The sequence below is a fragment of the Podarcis liolepis genome, assembly GCF_965112155.1.
Source record: "Podarcis liolepis genome assembly, chromosome: 2".
In the NCBI taxonomy this organism is placed as follows: Eukaryota; Metazoa; Chordata; class Lepidosauria; order Squamata; family Lacertidae; genus Podarcis; species Podarcis liolepis.
The window spans coordinates 76665646-76684425 of NC_139555.1; the positions used below are offsets into that span (position 1 = coordinate 76665646).

At 40.8% G+C, this 18780-nt stretch overlaps 1 protein-coding gene across 4 annotated transcripts in view; it reads left to right on the forward strand.

Annotated features, from left to right (window-relative positions):
- Positions 1-18780, forward strand: part of IARS1 (isoleucyl-tRNA synthetase 1) — a 95583-nt gene that overhangs the window by 25236 nt on the left and 51567 nt on the right. For all 4 annotated transcript variants that reach the window (XM_083488911.1, XM_083488910.1, XM_083488909.1 and 1 more), the window contains 7 exons: positions 4017-4134; positions 7655-7802; positions 11242-11329; positions 12956-13016; positions 14366-14461; positions 16270-16392; positions 17337-17428. In XM_083488911.1, the coding sequence (XP_083345037.1) occupies positions 4017-4134; positions 7655-7802; positions 11242-11329; positions 12956-13016; positions 14366-14461; positions 16270-16392; positions 17337-17428 (726 nt within the window). The remainder of the gene's footprint in view (positions 1-4016; positions 4135-7654; positions 7803-11241; positions 11330-12955; positions 13017-14365; positions 14462-16269; positions 16393-17336; positions 17429-18780) is intronic.

Genomic DNA, 18780 nt, shown 5'->3' on the forward strand with positions numbered 1-18780 from the left:
CTATCAGACATGAGTCTTCCCTAGCTGGAGTCGGCCTGGACGATACTGCATGTCTTTATTTCTACATTGTCCTGTGGGGCTCATTCCAAGTTTAGCATTTGCCTTGTCTACACAGGAGTGAGAAGCAACCATACTCACGTGTGGGAGAAAAAAAATAAAAGGGAACTTCCAGGAACATCAGTGTAGGAGGTAGCTAACCTGCTCCCTGCCCTGGTTACCCGAGTTGTTATTTCAAGCCTTCCACTATCAATAAGCAGCATAGCCCAATCCTAGATTCTTTTTCTTTATCATGCTTAAAAACTGTTACATAATGCAGATGACAGCTGTTCAAAGGTGGAAAAGTCAAAAATAGAACTATGTATGCCTGATGGCTAGGCTTGCCTAAAGTAGTCTTGCTTTGCAGTGATTCTGAACACTAAAATTACTAAGCAAACTATGTAAATGGTTTTTAGATGATATAAAGATAGCAGTCTCACTGGTCTTGTAATGCTGTCTCCAGTATTTTCTTGAAGCTTTGGTTAAGTTGTATATTATTGCAGTAGGCAGTCTTTCACATTTTTACTTGCCCACTCAACATGCAAAACGCCAGTCTGGCTCCCAACCTTACAGCTGCAGGTGATTGGTACTAAATTTGTGCAGTGATCCCCGCTTTCCCCCCAGCTCCGAGTTTGGGAGGAAGGTCGGTAGTTGCTTAGCCATGCAAGGCCAACCAGGCAAGCTTGCTGCATTAGGATTAGGGTCTGAAAAAACTCTTCTGTTGTAAAGAGAATTGTATCTACCGTAGATAGCTGAAATTAATATAAAGTAATAATAATCTGCCTACACTGAAGGATAAGGGACAGTAATGCAAGACTACTGTAACTGGAGGTATATGTGTTTGACATTTCTAGCAAGTTTCCTCACTATGCTAGGTGCCTTAACTTGTTTTCAGAGTTAATATGATGAACTATGACTAATAATTGGAAAAATTATCTTTAGCATGCTTGCTATGAAGCAGATCTCTATGATAGACACTTTTGAACTCCTGAAGGCAATAAGTCTTTAAAGCAGATTACAGTGGTACCTCAGGTTACATACGCTTCAGGTTACAGACTCTGCTAACCCAGAAATATTACCTCGGGTTAAGAACTTTGCTTCAGGATGAGAACAGAAATTGGGTGGCGGTGGCGCGGCAGCAGCGGGAGGCCCCATTACCTAAAGTGGTGCTTCAGGTTAAGAACAGTTTCAGGTTAAGAATGGACCTCTGGAATGAATTAAGTACGTAACCGGAGGTACCACTGTAGTTACAATATAAAAATGCTTGATATTTTTGTAACCTTATGTCTGAACTGAAGAGCCTTGCCTTCCACAAATGTCCTTGATTGTTTTCTCATGTAAACCATGTCACCTAGTCCACATATCCAGTAGTCCTGTCCCCAGATGTTGGCTTGGGTCTCTTCATTGGGTTGCAGCCTGGTGGTAAGAGCTGTTAGACAGCGGAGTAGATTCTCCTTCACCGGAGCTTTTTAAGCAGCGGTTGGATGGCAGTCTGTCATGGATGCTTTAGCTGAGATTCCTGCCTTGGTTGAACTCAATGATCCTCAGGTTCCCTTCCAACTCTACAATTCTATAGAAATTAAGAAAATGCTAAAGAATACCTACCCCTGCTAATTGCAGTTCTCTAATATATCTCTAATATCCACTTCAAAAAAAGTATTGAGTCTCTACAACAGGGTTGCAATTACTGATGCCTGTTTCAACAAGTAAATGAAATATTGAATTAGTTCGTACATAATGCTAAGCCAAACAGTGGCTTAGCCTGTGTGGGTTCGTGGAGAGGAACAGGAACACTCCTCTTCTGCCCCTTTTGCTGTTGTGCTACTTGGGGTTGGCCCATTGTTTGGCGTAGCATGTTGTCCACATCTGGGCTTGTGATTTGTCTTACTCAAGGTCCATAAATAACAACACCCTAGTGGTCCCAGGCCCTAAGGAAGTTAGATTGGCTTCAACCAGAGCCAGGGCCTTTTCAGCACTGGCCCCAACTTGGTGGAACGCTCTGTCTCATGAGACCAGGGCCCTGCAGGATCTGATTTCTTTCCGCAGGGCCTGTAAGACAGAGTTGTTCCGCCTGGCCTTTGGATTGGAGCCAATTTGATTCCCTCCCCCCCTTTTTCTTTTTTCTTTTCCTTCTCCTGCAATGAGGCTTCATTTTAATATTTTAATGTTCCATTATTTTAATGTATTTTATTTTTGTTTTTAAGTTGTAATCACTCATCTTGTTTTTATTATTGCTTGTAAGCCGCTCTGAGCCCGGCCTTGGCTGGGGAGGGCGGGGTATAAATAAAAAAATATTATTATTATTATTATTATTAAAAAGGGGTTTTTTTGGTTTACAGCTTATGGTTTGTCTTGAGGAGACAAACTGGGGGTCTGTGATTTGGACAGCATGCTAAGTTAAACCATGGCCTAGCTTTGGGTAGCTTGGCAGCAGGAGGACTGGGCAAGGAGTGCTTGGCTGTAGCCTCGTCTCTGAGATCCTGCCTTCTTGCAAGTTAGCACCAAGGCACGATTCAGTTTAACAGTACGTGACATGTGAGCCGTTGCTGGATCACTTGAAAGTTATTAATGTTACATTTCCTCTCTGAAAGATAGACATCTTGTAAATTCAGCTTTTTCTTGTACTTGCAGAATTGAACTGTCTCATTCTAATGGCAACACAAACATTTGTGAGCTGTAAAAATGAAAGATGGTGCAGAAAAAGAAAGAACACTTTTCCTGCACTTGGAAAAAGCTCCACAAGAGGGAATCGTTGACTTGAATTTGGCTTAGCAGTTCAGTCATCTCGTGATGCAGCTCCTCAATTTTGTGTGTGCATGACATTTATATCTGTTTCCTCAGAGAGGATTTCCCCCTCTAGTAATAGTTACTAGTTTCTTTTTCTTTGGTATGTAGAATAAAATATAGCAACTTCGTATTTAAAAAATGTGCATTACTGTGTCTATTGTAATAAGAATACAGTATCAAACCAAAAGCTCATCTAGGTCAGATTTCTGTTCTTACAATGGCCAACCAGATCTCTGTGGGAAGTTCACAAGCAGCATGTGAGCACAAGACACTCTTCTGTTTGTGTTCCCCAGCATCTGGGATTCACAGGTATACTGCTTCTGATACTGAAAGCAATTTAGCCATTGTGACTAGTATACATTGGTGACCTAAATCCCCTTTAAAGCTATCCACGTTAGTGGCCATCACCACATTTTGTGGCATTAAATTCCACAGTTTTTAGCCATGCACTGTGTTGGGCCCAGCTCACCCATGAAGTGGGGTGAAGCTCCCACCTGGCACCAGTGCCAATTTCTACCAAAATCTTAGGCAATTTCAGTGATTTCTTGCCAGAAATCAGTCCTGATACTGGCACTACTTCCCTGCTAGTGGCCAAGGCAGCAGGGTAGGTGGTGTGGCAGGATGGCAAAGTATTAAAGTCAGTATAGCAGATGAGAGCATGACAAGTTACAGAGTTAGCCAGGTTGAATAGTGAATAGGCTACAGGGTTAATAAAGCAAATACATTTTATAATTTATTCTAGGGTGATATAGCATCCTATAAACTCCCCTCCTGCCTTGTTAAGGGGGACTTCTGATTGTAAGATGAGAAGCGTTTCTGTGATGATTTTTCTTGGTGCTTGCAACATCTGTATTGTTTGACCTTAGAAATCTCTACAGATGCTATAGCAACTTAAGATAGATAGTATTCATTACCTTTTAAAAATTGTACTCCAATGTAGTTGCTGCTCTATGTTCTGTGCTTTTGGCCTGGAAAGTACAACTTACATGATAAGATACCGAAGGGCAAAATGCTTTAAAAAAAAAAAAAGTTATTTGCAGTAAACTCACCAGGGAGGAAAGTAGTTCTGGGCAGAAGTTCTGTGCCTTCTTCTTACATGTGGTCAATTGACTTCTCTAATTATTATAATCTTTTAAAAGAAAACAAACTTGTTCTGTTTGTTTGCTTAAATTGCTATTTATTTATTCATTTAGGTGGGTTTTCAAGCAGCTTTATGACAAAGGACTGGTATACCGAGGAGTTAAAGTCATGCCTTTTTCAACAGCATGTAACACACCCCTTTCTAACTTCGAGTCTCACCAGAATTATAAGGTATGTAGGCTTGGTATGTTATTGTATTTCTTTTTTTTAACTGCCAGCCTGATCTAAAGCTGAATAAATATTTTAGATTCCTGTGCAGTGCTGCTGTTACCACTGGACCAAGTGGCATAAGTCCATCTGCCACCCTACATATGTCCAGGATGCCATAGGCCAGGGGCCTCCTAATGACTGTTAGTAGCAGCAGGCTATAGTGCGCTAGAAAGCATTGCTCCAAATACCTGAAGCGGTACCCACTGAAGCGGTTCCACTGTGTTCGACAGTGGAATTTGCTGCCAAGGAGTGTGGTGGAGTCTCCTTCTTTGGAGGTCTTTAAGCAGAGACTTGACAACCATATGTCAGGAGTGCTCTGATGGTGTTTCCTGCTTGGCAGGGGGTTGGACTCGATGGCCCTTGTGGTCTATTCCAACTCTATGATTCTATGATTCTATACCCTGTAGCTGCTCTGATGCCCCCCGTGGCTCTGCAGCCTAACAGGTAGCATCTGAGTGGCTCAACTCATTGCCATTCTTTTTTCACTCTGAGGAAGTTATAGAGTTAAAGCAAAGCAGTGGCAGGCAGCTTTAGGCTTCCACAAACACCCTGGCCTGGCCAAGCTGGCTGCCGTGCCAACTATGCCTGAAATGGTGGTGGTGGTAAGGCTGGGCAGCAAGTGCAGGTATGAGAGTGGAGGGATAGATAACAACAAGAAGGCAAGCAGGGTGCATATGTATGCAAAGGTTGGGGCAGCCACAGCACCAAGGTTGCAGAGAGCAGCATCAGGGTTGGGGAGAGCTGCACAAGACAGTTTGCTTGGTGCCCCCTTAAACCTGGCACTGCCTGTGCTGCTCTGTCTCATATTCTTGGGTGGGTAGGCAAGTATGGGCCTAGGATCTGTTTAGCCTACAGTAATGTACTCTGTGTGGGCTAAGGGAGTGGGTGGCGCCGTGGTCTAAACAACAGAGCCTCTTAGGCTTGCTAATCGGAAGGTCGGCAGTTCTAATCCGTGCGAGGGGGTGGGGTGAGCTCCCGTTGCTCCATCCCAGCTTCCGCCAAGCTAGCAGTTCAAAAGCATGCCAGTGCAAGTAGGTAAATAGGTACCGCTGTGGCAGGAAGGTAAATGGCATTTCTGTGCACTTTGGCGTCCGTCACAGTCTTCCGTGTACTAGTAGCGGTTTACTCCTGTTGGCCACATGACCCAGAAAGCTGTCTGTAGACAAATGCCAGCTTCCTTGGCCTGAAAGCGAGATGAGCGCCACACCCCATAGTCGCTTTTGACTGGACTTAACCGTCCAGGGGTCCTTTACCTTTTTACCTTGTATGTGGGCTAATTTTAGTGACCGCTTGTACAGAACATTATAGCGTCTTGCTCCAGTTGCGTACTGGGCTCTTACGAATTGTCCATCCAATCTGCACAGTCTTCAATAGATTCTTGTCATATGTTGAGCATGATGTGGATTTTGTGCTATATTTCTGTGGCCTGAGGATGTGGAAACACTGACACCTGAGGTGGTGGATGGTGACCTCAAAGAGAGACTCTTTTCTAGTAGCATCCCTTCTGGAACATTTTCCAGACTTGTTTGCTGCCAACTGTGTCATTTTCCAGCAAAGTCTTGTTTATTCTCACTGTTCTTTAAAGTTTTTTTGAGTTCTGAGTGAGACCTTTTTAATCTGCAGTTTATTGTTTGCTATAGTGTTGGGTTTTTATAGTAAGCCACTCTAATAACTATTTGTTGATGAGTATAAAAAATATCTACTTGAGCTGCTGCTTCAAACCCATAATCTTTTTAACCTGTTTGGGATCCAATAACTTTTTATTTTGGCCAGATTTTAGGGAATTAAGGTTACTGGCACCCTGTTTGTATGTGTGTGTAGTAGGAATTTTGAAGCTGCTGCTGTTTAGATTTTGACTAATTGCTTTTTTCTAAACAGCTGATTATTTTAAATGTCAGCGCCTACCCCCAAAATGTGATGTATTTTGGATTTTGTAATGCTGTAACAAATCCTGAATCTGAAGGATACTGTAGACTAAACAAAGTAAATCTGCAAAATGGTATTAATTTCTCTCCCATATAGTGAACAGCACATTATGTGAGCTTCCAAGTAAACATAAGAATTGAGAATTCTCTGTTACACTCTACTGAATAAAATGTGTTATACTATCACTGGTTTTCCTGCAAAGTGTTCTGGAGTGTTTCAGTTTTTTGGAGTGTACACTGTCAAAACTCAGAATTCTGAAAACAGGCTTCGGCTAACTTTTGAGAGAACAAAAAATAACCTTGGTGGTTCTTTTCTTTAAAAAGTTTTTCCCCATTCTGTATGTGAATTCAAGAACTACAAAAACAAGTTATTTAACAACAAAAAAGAGTAATGTTCTTAAACTTCCTGGGGTCCTCTGAAATGCGTATTAAACTGAACACAAAATGCACAAATGGCTCTTCCCTTGTTCTAACACAAAGCTTGTATTCCTGAGAAGTAAGCTTATTTTAGAAGGCAGTGGAGAAAGAAAAATAGCTCACCGGTATTCTGCAGCTGAAGTGTTGTTCATCCTGCAAAATGCCAATAAATGTTCAGTGAAAATTGCTCAACTATATTTAGTATTTGTTGAAACCGTGAAGGTGGCTGGCAGCATACAACATTGCTCAGAGACTGAACAGAATTGCTAGCAGTTATATAATAACAACGGGGAAAGCATGCTTGTGTTTTGGCTGCTGAGTGAGCTTCATGCTCAGTGAGTGAACTCCCTCTGGAGTAATTCTTAGTTCTAACATAAATAGTGGCAAACACTAATGGAATTACCAGAGTTTACTCAGGGTGTGAAAAAGGAACCAGGGGGAGCTGGTGCAGTGCAAAAATTAATATATTGCAAGGTCTTCTGATGCTGTACCTTTGAAGATCGCTATCCAGACTGTCAAAAGTGCTAGAAGAAATGGGAGGCAGGGATGGAATCTTCGCCAGCTTAACAGTTTTTAATCTGGGACTCAAACAAATCATTGACACTCACTTTATCCTAACTCTTACCTGAGTCATGTGAGCCTGAACACTAAAATGCTGTAAAAAAAACCAAGAGGCAGATGGGGATAGACTGCTGTTTTATTGTAATCATGTGAATACCCTAATAGGTTATAGGTAAAAGTACAGGACAGTGCTCTTGGATTCATGTCAACCCTAAACTCAAGACATGTAGAATTTGAAGCAGCTCCATACAGATAAACAAAAATAGTTGTTTAATTTGAAGCTACAAATTAGCTCCATGCCTACCTGGAGTGTGCCTCAGCTGTATCTCTTAGTACAATAGCCACATTGTTTGTATCTAGCTATATTGCTTGTTTTGGTTAACCTAGGTAATGGTGTTTAAAGATTGTTTTAAGAAAGATACTTGTTGCCATAGCCTTTGATAAATGAATCATGCTCTGTAATAAGTACTAAGAATATTGTTGGCCATAACAGTTTGCTTTCATTATTTGCTCCTTTGTGCATAAAGAGGGTTAACTTTTTCCACATCGCTTCTAACTTTTCTAATTCTGTATTTGAGGATGTCCAAGACCCTTCAGTCATTGTTACCTTTCCATTGGAAGAAGATGAAGGCATCTCTCTAGTTGCTTGGACGACAACCCCTTGGACTCTGCCTAGCAACCTGGCCCTCTGTGTCAACCCAGACTTGCAATATGTGAAGGTGGAAGGCAAGTGCAAAATATGCTATGCCATACAATTAGTGCTTTCTTTGAGTGGTTTCACGTGCATGCTTACTTGCAAGTATGTCCCAGTTGGTTCCGTGGGGCTTGCTCCTAGGTGATGTGGGATTGCATAGGATTGTAGTCATGGTTTTGCAAACGGCAACTTTTTTAACCAACCCATACAGCATGTTTCTCCATCCTGTCCACCTGCATGTACTGCTGTATTCTAGAACAGCATGTACATTGACTTGACTTGCCTGGCAGCAGCAGGAGTTGTTTCCTTCAGTCAAATACGCAAGCGGCTTATTGCAAAGCTGATGTAACTTTTCACTTTTGTTCTGTCATCTTAATAAAAACAAAAAACCTGAAAGTACCTTCATGCTGTTGTCATAATAAATCTCGGGAAGGCAGCATAATGGGGGAGAGTACAATGGTTACATAAAGTGCTTCACTCCAAACTCCTGTAGCTTTTGTTTAATTTATTATGATTTATCTAATTGGTTTGCCCTCTGATTTACCTACCCATGATGATTCAAGCTGCCTTCTAATGCTAAAAGGATAATTGGAAAATTTCCTTGTAAGGGAATCTCTGGTGCGTCTTCTGCTGAGCTCCGTGCTGCAGGCTAGGCCAATCCCCTTCCAATAAAGATATCCTTTCCAGTCACAGCTAACCATGGGGAGCAACATGAGTGGTGCAGCTTCTTTTCAAGCATGGGCCTCTCTTGGCCCACAAAATAAGCAAAAATATGCCTGAGATGAACTCTGCACAATCAACAGCCATTATCTAACTTGGTACATCAGTTTGCCTGGGCTGAACCCTGTAATCTGTTTTCAGTGCCCAGGCTGTTCCCTGGAAAGCATGGATTAAGAATATGTGAGATGCTCTTGAGGAGGTGCAGAGTGCATTCTCTTCACCAGGGATGGGGAACCTCTGGCCCATGGGGCTAATTAGGCCTGATACTGGTTTCAGTTTGCCCCACCAGGCTGTTTTCCCTAAGCAGTGCCTATCTGCCCCACACCTGACTTCATACGTTGATGCCAGGTGGAGGTGTGCCTGCCAAGAACCTGAAGCCTTAAGTTGCACATACATATGCATATCATGTAGAGCTGTATTGATTCCTTCACAGAGTTGCAAATGAAACACCTAGAGCTATCTCCTCAGCTCAGATGAAGCAGTTTCTGAAATTACTATCTCCCACTTTTTGTTGCTCATCACTTACGTCCTCTGCAAATTTGGCCTCAGTAGTAAATTGGGCCTGGCCCAGTCACTCCTTAGAAATTTTGAATTGATGGTTCTCGAGTTCTAAAGCAATCTTCTGAACAAAGCCATAATGGCTGAAAGATTTGCTTCCTCCCAAATTAGCACACATCTATTCTTCGCTACTGCTACACTGCTTTGCTCAAGGCTTTTTTGAAAGCCTTTGCAAGATTTTCTCAGTCTTGCGGTTCATTCTACCAGGTGTCTGAATTGCAGTGATCCACAAAGATGGGAGGAGTTTTATCTGTATGAAATACGGGGCTCATCCCTTCTCTCTACAACTCTAGCAATTGTTTCATTAAAAAAAATATTTCTCAAAGTTTATTAAACATATAGCAATACTAAAAATATTTGATACAAAAGGAAAAGAAATGTTAGAAAAATACATAAACCAGCCTTGCACATAAGCCCATAAAAGTTGCTAGTGTACATATTTTCAGGAGGACCTAAGAGTGCCACCCTCCTACAGCAGACAACTGTATTTCTATACTGGGTGTAGAGGAGGGGTTTTTACTCCTCTTGACAGCCTGCTTGGTTTCTCTGCTGCACACAGAGAAGGGATGGAACACTGCTGTGGTCTTCTGCCAGCCTGCTTCTTGCCTGCCTGCAATCCCTTGTTGCTCTAGTTACCAGGTGAATGCTGAAATACAAGGCTGATACAAATCTATATAACAAATTGTAAGATAGCAGTTGAAGGCATATTTTTTTCCAACTACGTAAGGTCGTTAGAACCTTCCACCTAATTTTTTAACATTAAAATAATTTTAATTTTATTATTGCACATGTCTCACCTGTCCTTCATGGAGCTAAGGCATTCATGGTTCTTCAACATTTTATCTTTGCAAGAGCTGCACAAGGAAGGTTCGGTTGACAGTTTGGAATAGCTAAATCCTCAACTTCAGTTTGTAAATCAACAAGAATTATGTAAACATATTCATATTTTTGCAACAATTAATACTTGTATTCAGAGAAAAAAGGTTGCCTCTTATAAATCTGTATTTTGCCTTCCACACAATTCCCAGTTGTTTCAGGATATCTTTCTTGGGCACTCATAGCCAAAGTGTCCATCATGAAAAGTGCTTGGTAGCTTTTCTTCTTTCCAATCCAAAGGTCATTTATACCCTTAATGACATGAACTTCTTTGTCCAAAGAAATATAACCCCCCCGGTGCCCTAACTGTAATATTTATGCATATTTCTGCTTTGCAACACAGCATGCATCCTGTCTTGGGGGAACCAGTAATAGAAGTGTGTCATAGAGAGATCTGGGGAGGAATTCTGTCCCTTCAACCTTTTCCCAGAATCTCTGGGTCTTGCTGTTGCCCAAGCATCAGAATCTGAGAAATATATTCAGTTCTTATTAGTTTGCTGTATGTTGCTTTCTGGAAGCAGAATTCCCATCCTCACAATTTAACCTTTTTAGATTTTGGAAACTGAATATGGCCTTTGTATCCACAGAGCATCTTCATTCTGGAAAAGCCTTCTCCTCTTATTAATCTTGTATTGTGAAAGTAGGCAATGCTTGCTGTCTATGAGGCAATGGATACAGAGGTCACTGCAAGACCAACAATCAGCTTGGGTTGTTGTCATGTTCAAAACTTTAGGCATGCTCTTCACAACAGAGTTTGGTGGCAGAGCCTGGAGCATTGAGAGAAGCTTGGGGCAAGAACAGTGGGGCTTCAGGCAGATCAGAACTCAGTTTGGTTTGAAGGGAAGGGTCACGCCTCATTGGCATGTGCTGTGCCGACAATTGTGCTTTAATACTTCCAATCATTTGTCTCATTTAAATAATTGAAAACCTCTTTGAGAGAGCTGTGCTGTTGCGCTATAAAAACTGACTGACCAGCTTGCCTAACTGAGGGTTCTGCTTTTGAAGGAACCACCAAGAAATGGGCCCTGGGTAGGGAGAGCTGGACTGTTGGTTTCAGATTCTAGCTTCCTTAACCATGGTTTTGGTGTGATGTCTGTGCTGAGTCTGAAAGTACAGATTTGGATTTGGGAAGTGATTTTTTAAAGAAGTGTGTAATAGCCTATGTCTTTATTTGGTCTTGGCCCCTGTAATAATAGCGTAAGAGGTATTTTAATTAGCAGAAATAAGCCTGGCATCTTCATACTTATGCTGTTTTTCATATATCTTTCTGTAAGAGTTCAGCAATTGAATATTAACATCTGTGGATTTCCTCCCCAGATAAAAATACAGGGAAGATTTTCATTTTGATGGAAGCTCGACTGGCATCCCTGTACAAATCTGAAAGTGAATATGTAATACTTGACAGGCAAGTAGATAAATTAGTACATACATTCTAAATTCCACATTCTATAAATAATTGCCTTGCAAGGTAAGAGAATAGAAGAATTGTTGTTTTTTCTTAGTCTGATGCCATAATATATGAAATTGCTTGTATGTACGGCAGTCTCTCAAAAGATCTGGTATCTGCCACTGAAGATTGCATTGGATTTGAAGTTTCATCTGTAGTAAGCGGTGACTTTATTTTTCTGCAGCTTTTTATCGATAATGTTAGAGTGTGAACTTGGTTTTGAAAAGTAGGGTTCTCCAAGTCTCAATCTGACTCAGACAATAGCATTCTGGATCTCCTTTATGGTCTTATTGGCATAACTGTTTTAAAATCAAGGCTTTTAAAGTGCCATCCACAAAACCATTGAAGTCACTGGCAAAGCTTCCATTTGTTTTAAAGAACCAGGATTGCACAATTTTGTGTCTGCCCCAGTTCTGTTAAGGCCATTGAATATAAAAAAACCACACATCAAATGACCAAAGATGATAGAATTTTGTTAAGAATTGCAACTGTCACAAACCCTGAAGAATACTTTCCTAAGAGTGTTTTCTTGTCATTCATGGCCTTTCCTGCTGCAATTTTCTCAAGCATCTACAAAGCGAAGCTGATTTCATTTTCCAGATATAAGAAAAAAGTCTTAACTGAAATAAATAGAACAGCAGAGATTTATCACAGAATTATAGAGTTCAAAGGGATCCTGAGGGTCATCTAGTCCAACCCCCTTCCAGCCAGTTTATAGGAGCTTGAGGAATACTTTGCTGGAATGTAAACCACCACCACACACATAAAACTATGTAGATTTGCAGCTTCTAGTTAGTCCATGAAAGCTTATACCGTAATAGATTTGTTGGTTGTTAAGGTACCACAAAACTTGGTTGTATTTGCTGCAACACAGACACATGGCTTTCCCTCTTTTAAAAAGTGTAGGTGGGCCAAGTATTCCTATTCATCAGGTCCATTGGCTGAAGAGGCTTAGCTTCCAGAGCCTTGCTGCTGATGGAGAAAGGTTTATCTAGCAGGGTGGGCACTTCACTGTGGAGGCCCCTGTGGAAAACGCAGTAGGCTTAGCACTTCTGCCAGTAGAGCTCCTGTGAGCAGTAGCCCTGAAATAGGGCATTTGAGGTGAAGGTAGGACAGAGAGGATTGGATCCAAGGCCCATTCATTATTTGAGGAGGCCTGTGAAGTGGGCCCTCAGTTCTCACCAGCACAGAGCAGTTCCCAGCCACTGAAACCAATGGGGGCAATTTTGAAGAAAAGATGTAGGAGGAAAGGTCCAACATCCCCGCCTCCTGCTGTGTTGCCACAAACTAGTAGGACTTAGGAAGTGGTAGTAGATTTGCCACTTTGCACCCTCTAGGCCTCCTGGGCATGCTCAGTTGGTGTCTTTCTTGGAGTTCCAAGAAGTTTTTATATCATTGTAACTTGCTGATGGAGATTCTGTTGCTTGTTGCTTTGATATTTATGCAGTACTTCCATGCAGTTTTATTTTAATGTCTTGTTTTATTATGTTGCATATGGCTCCTATAGCCAAAAAGCGTTTTATAAATATTGTACATAAACAAAACTTCTTAACTACTGCAAATTTTGGGGGGAATGTGTTTCAGGTTTCCTGGTGTTGCCCTTAAAGGGAAGAAATATAAACCTCTTTTCAAGTATTTTATCAAGGTGAGCAGTATGTGTCTTTATTATTATTATTATACTTATTTATCTCCTACCTTTTTCCTGGGACTCAAGGGAGCTTACACGAATTAAAAGAACACAGATAAAATAAAGAAAATAAAGAAACATAAAACAATAGTTAAAAAGTAATTAAATTCTAATAAAATTAAAACAATATAAAAACAAATCCTTTCAGATTTGATGTTTTAACACCATAATTTTCTCAAATGGTGTTAGTATTGTTTAGGATTATAAAAAGTAATGGAAAAATCAACTCTTTTGATCCATGAAGGATCAATTTATGCAGATGCGTTTGAGGAGGGAATGTGGGATCTTATGACCCAGTCTTTTAATTAATGAGACTCAAATTTACTGTGTTTTGCAATAGAACAGTGTTGTACTGGGAGTATCAGTCTTTGCCCAGGGCTTCCCCTGATGGGACTCATTAGTTGAATCCCATCCAAATTGGCTTCATTAAGATACGAAGGTTGTAATCCTATACACATTTGCTTGGGAGTAAGTTCCATTCAACTCTGCATAATTTACTTTTGAGTAGATATGTATAGGCTTGCAGTGTAAAATAAATTTAGGGTAGCTTTATGTGCTTTGCTTCCCTTTGTGGAACAATAGAGGGCTGCGTCCAGCTAATAATTGGAGCAGATCCATTGAAATCTGTGAACAGTGACTAACTTAAGTTTATTGATTTCAGTGGAACTACTCAGTTTAGAACAATCCATAGTGCACCGTGACCTTCGCCTTGACAGCTTTAGAACCTTTTTAATCATCCTGAGTACTTACCGCATCTTCTCATGAATATTCCCAAGCCTTGTTTGAGATGAAAGATCAGGGAAATTGTGGGTGTATCGTATGCAGATGTATGGATGCCACCTTTGCATGTCGGTTCTGTGTGCTCTGTCATGTGTGCATGCAAAGACCCACATTCCACCCTGATTAGAAAATGGCTATTTTTGATCTGAATTGTCCCTCAGTTCTGGAGGGTGTCTTATAGATATCTAATAGAATAATATCTAATGGAAGGGACCCTGAGGATCATCTAGTCCAACCCCGTGGAATGCAGGAATATGCAGCTGTCCCTTATGGGGATCGAACCTGCAGCCTTGGCATTGTCAGCACCATTCTCTAACCAACTGAGCTATCCAGGAAGCTTTTGTTTGGTATTCATACTGCTGATCTCTCTCTATGTCAGTTTATGTAACTCATGTTTGTAGCAGTGGTTTTAATGAACAAATTCATATGTAACCATTACTAGAATGCTTGAACAATGTTTCTGGCTTGTCATATTTTCCATGCCAATGTTTTGTACATTTTTTTTTAAACTATCTCTTTTGTGCTAGTGCAAAGAAAATGGTGCTTTTACTGTAGTGACTGACAACTATGTGAAGGAAGAAGAAGGTACCGGGGTTGTACATCAAGCTCCTTACTTTGGCGCTGTAAGTTTAAAGTCACTTATGTGCTTTTATGTCAAACATGTTTTGATCTTGTCTTAACTCTTTTAATTGAGAAATTCAGATTCTTTTTTGATCCAGTAACTTGTCAGGAGCACACTGTACACATATTCTAATGACAACGAGTACATTCATGTTACCTACCAATTTCCATTTGCTCCTGACACAATATAGAAACAGCATCATAATTTGTATTAGAACTCTTTTGTGCAGTACATCTTTTTTGAAAAGAAGATAGCCTAATAGTAAGCAGGCTATGTGTCCACTACATTTCAAAAATTAACTCTCAAGGGGACTGCTGCCTTAGTTCAGCCATGGTTTGTCTTAGCATATTGTCTGAATTTGGGCTCATTATTTAGCTCTTTCCAAACTTTTATAGCACACACACAGACACACAGCTTACTCATAGTTACTCCAAACTATGAATTTTGTCCAAGGTTTGTTTTATGGTTTATGGATTGCATTTTGTTTGGGAGAATTAAACCACAAGCCTGGGCTTGGACAGTGTGTTAATCCAAACCATGGCTTAACTCACCACAGCAGCAGAACAAGAACTGGGGCAGAGCGAAGTGGCTGCATGTTCTTCTCTGCAAATCTGGATGGTACTGATTCATAGTTTGACGTAGTGCAATGTGCAAACCATGAGAGAGCATTCTAGAAGCATTAAAAGGGAAAGAGAACATGTAAACCTGAGACTCATTCAATGCTCATTCACAGAATACTGAACCATGGTTTGCTCTCAACAGATGCCAACAAAAAGACATGTGCTGAAGCTCTCTAGACTATTTGAGAACTTGAGATGATGATGATTTTATTTATTTATTTATTTATTTATTTATTTATTTGCGATTTCTCCCAAGAATGGCAAAATGCTCAGGCAGTTTGATGTGACCATGGGCCCATTGTGTGGGAAGCTGCCTCCTACCAAGTCAAATCATCTAGCTCTGTATTGTTTACACTGCCTTGTAGTGGCTTTCCAGGGTTTCAGATGGGAGTCTTTCTTCCAGGCCTACCTGGAAATGCCTAAGATGGAACCTGGTACAGTCAAACCTCGGTTCCCAAACTGCTCCATTTTGGAATGTTTCTGCCCCCAAATGCCAAAAACCCAGAAGTAAATGCTCCAGTTTTTGAACGTTTTTCGGAAGTCAAATGTTTTTCAGAAGCCGAACATCCGATGTGGCTTCTGTTTGATTGCTGGAAGCTCTTGCAACTAATCGGAAGCCATGCCTTGGTTGTCGAACGTTTCGGAAGCTGAACGGGCTTCTGGAATGGATTAAGTTCGACAACTGAGGTTTGACTGTACTTTCTGTGAACAATCACATGCTCTACCATTCATCTACAACCCTGCCCTAGTTATCATCACCCCCCCCCCACTCTAAAACATGGGAAATGCAAATTAAGGTGACTAAATCTTGCAAGTCTTGTAAAATCTCTTGATTACTCATTATTTGATTTGCAACTATCCGCATTTGATTGGAAAGTATTTGTCTCCTGAGGTAGTGTGCAGAAATGTGGTGTTTCTTTCCGTGGTGTTTGATCATTTGCACATGTGGGTAACTGGTTGATGCTGCAACCATGAAGTGAAAAACATGTGTGAATGAACTCATCCTCAGTGTGACAAGATACTTTATAACACAAGAAGCAAAGTATTTCCCAGTGTGAAGAAACAACTTAGCAGGTTCCTGTTGAAGTTGGGGACTCTAGAAAATCCAGCAAAATTTTGAAATTCAAAATGCTGCCTTAGAAATCAAGAGACACACATTTGAATATTTAACTTTATTTTTCTCACATAGGATGACTACAGAGTCTGTATGGATTTTAATATCATTCGGAAAGATTCAGTACCAGTTTGTCCTGTTGATGCCTCGGGCTGTTTCACAGCAGAAGTGACAGATTTTGCTGGACAATATGTGAAGGTTGGTTGTGAAGGAAGGAAGCTAGAAAAACTCAGTGTCAAGCAGTATTCATAGACTGAAGAAAAGTGTGTGCTTTGTTTCCTACTGCTGCTTTTTGCCATAAATGTTGTCAGTGGTATTGTTTGTGAAAATGGTGAAAAATCCAGATGAATCATTTCCACTCCAGCACTTCTTCATTCAGACCTTTGCTCACTTCTGACTAAACAAGCTATAATCAGAAGCCTGGGTCTGTCAGGAGGAAGAAACAATGAGCCCAGTTTCAAACATCATAGCAAGTCAGTCTCTAGCTTGTTTCCTGGCAGAACAGCAGGAGGAGCAAAGTCAGCACTGTACTAGCTGCTCTTTCACATTAAACCATAGTTTTATCTTTAACTATGGTTTTAAAAAAGGTAAAGGACCCCTGACAGTTAAGTCCAGTCGTGAACGACTCTGGGGTTGCAGCACTCATCTGCTTTACTGGCCAAGGGAGCCGACGTTTGTCCACAGACAGTTTTTCTGGGTCATGTGGCCAGCATGACTAAGCCTCTTCTGACGAACCAGAGCAGCGCATGGAAATGCCGTTTACCTTCCTGCCGAAATGGTACCTATTTATCTACTTGCACTTTGACATGCTTTCAAACTGCTAGGTTGGTAGGAGTAGGGACCGAGCAACGGGAGCTCACCCCGTCGCGGGGATTTGAATTGCCGACCTTCCGATCGGCAAGCCCTAGGCTCAGTGGTTTACACCACAGCGCCACACACGTCCTAACTATGGTTTAATACTACATAAAAACCAGCTCAGCATCTGTGCTAAATGCTAGATACATTATTAATCTCATGCTACATCGGAACTGGCTGTTAGCTTGTAACTTCTCTATTTTTTTCTTTCCTGAAGCTACCTCCCATCTGGAGAAATTCTTTGTATGGGTTATCATTATTCTAAAATAATATTTTGCTTTACTCAGGATGCAGATAAGAACATCATCAGATTCCTAAAAGAACAAGGAAGACTGGTCCATACCAGCTCTTATAAGCACAGCTATCCTTTTTGTTGGAGGTACGGAGAAGAATTAACATACTATTTAAATGAAACATTTTGACTGGTAACTTATTTGTAAAAAATATGTCCTGTTTACATTGTCTTTTATTTGCTAGACACTAAGACTAACCTATGCAGTTAAATCAGTTGTATTCAAAGCTCTCTTCGTATCTGTAAGTAGATCTCACCGCTGGCACAGAGTGTGTATAATTTCTCACAACTATCAGTGAAAGATTAACTATATGTCAAATTGGGCAGAGGCCGCTTTTTAGAATGGAAGCTGCTTTTGCCGACTTTCCCCTGAGTCACCCATGTCCATTGCAGTCTCCCTCTTTTACAGACCAGACGTTTGGTGAGGGTCACTCTCAAGTGGGGAGGAGGGAGGCAGGTGTTTCCTTTTCCTCTTGTGCTTTTTTAATTGCACAGTATTGGATACAACCCATAGTGACACCATATATTCACTAATAACTGCAGAAGGTTCTTGTTTCAGTTGCCTGGCCACAGTTGTTCATGCCCTTATAATCTCGTGGCTGGACCGTCGTAATGTGCTCTGTGTAGGTGCACTCTTGAAGATGGTTCAGAACATGAGTGTTTACAGGGGCAGGGGAGAAACAGTTGCCTCCTCTGAGTGAGCAAAAATCCTGTTTCCTAGCTTTCATTTTTATAAAAAATGTTCTATAACACTTGTAGAACCTGAAATATGGGAAACTAGCTTGCTCCCCTCTTTCAGTATTTTACCTTGTCTCCCGCTCCCCGCAAGAAAAAGATTCTGCAAATGCCATGGTTAAGAAACTGCATGCAATGCAAAAGTCAGCTGCAGAAGTTAAATACTGTGTGTGCCAGATTGTTCTCCCATTGTAGCAATACTGTGAGAGCTACACTGGCTGCTGTTATAACTGGACTTTCGTTAATATTTCCAGTGTTGGCATAGGTTTCAGAAAAATCAAAGTTCTGGCTCAGAGGAATTTAGCAGTGGGTGTATAAATATAAGCTGTGTTATATAGTTCAAACCAATTAAATCTCATGTATCAATTTATTTTGCCCTTTGAAATTGCAGAAAGAGTATGAAAATTCTTCCTGTGAAGTTATATATCTTTTAAAGCTAGTTTGAATTTGTATTCAAGTCTAATCTGTCTATATTCTCTAAGACCTTTAAAAAGAAGAATTAATCAATCTTGTTGAATCTCCCTTATTCCCAAAATTCTATAATTGGCTAGGCCTGGGAGACATTTTTCATAGCAAAAGACTAGCTTTTTGTGTGTGTGCAGTCCTTTAAACTTCTAAACTTTTAGGGAGAGCTGTAGAAAGTGAAATAATTGCCCCAAACTGGTTTGGCATAGTAGTATTGTATCAATCACTTTTGCTCAGTT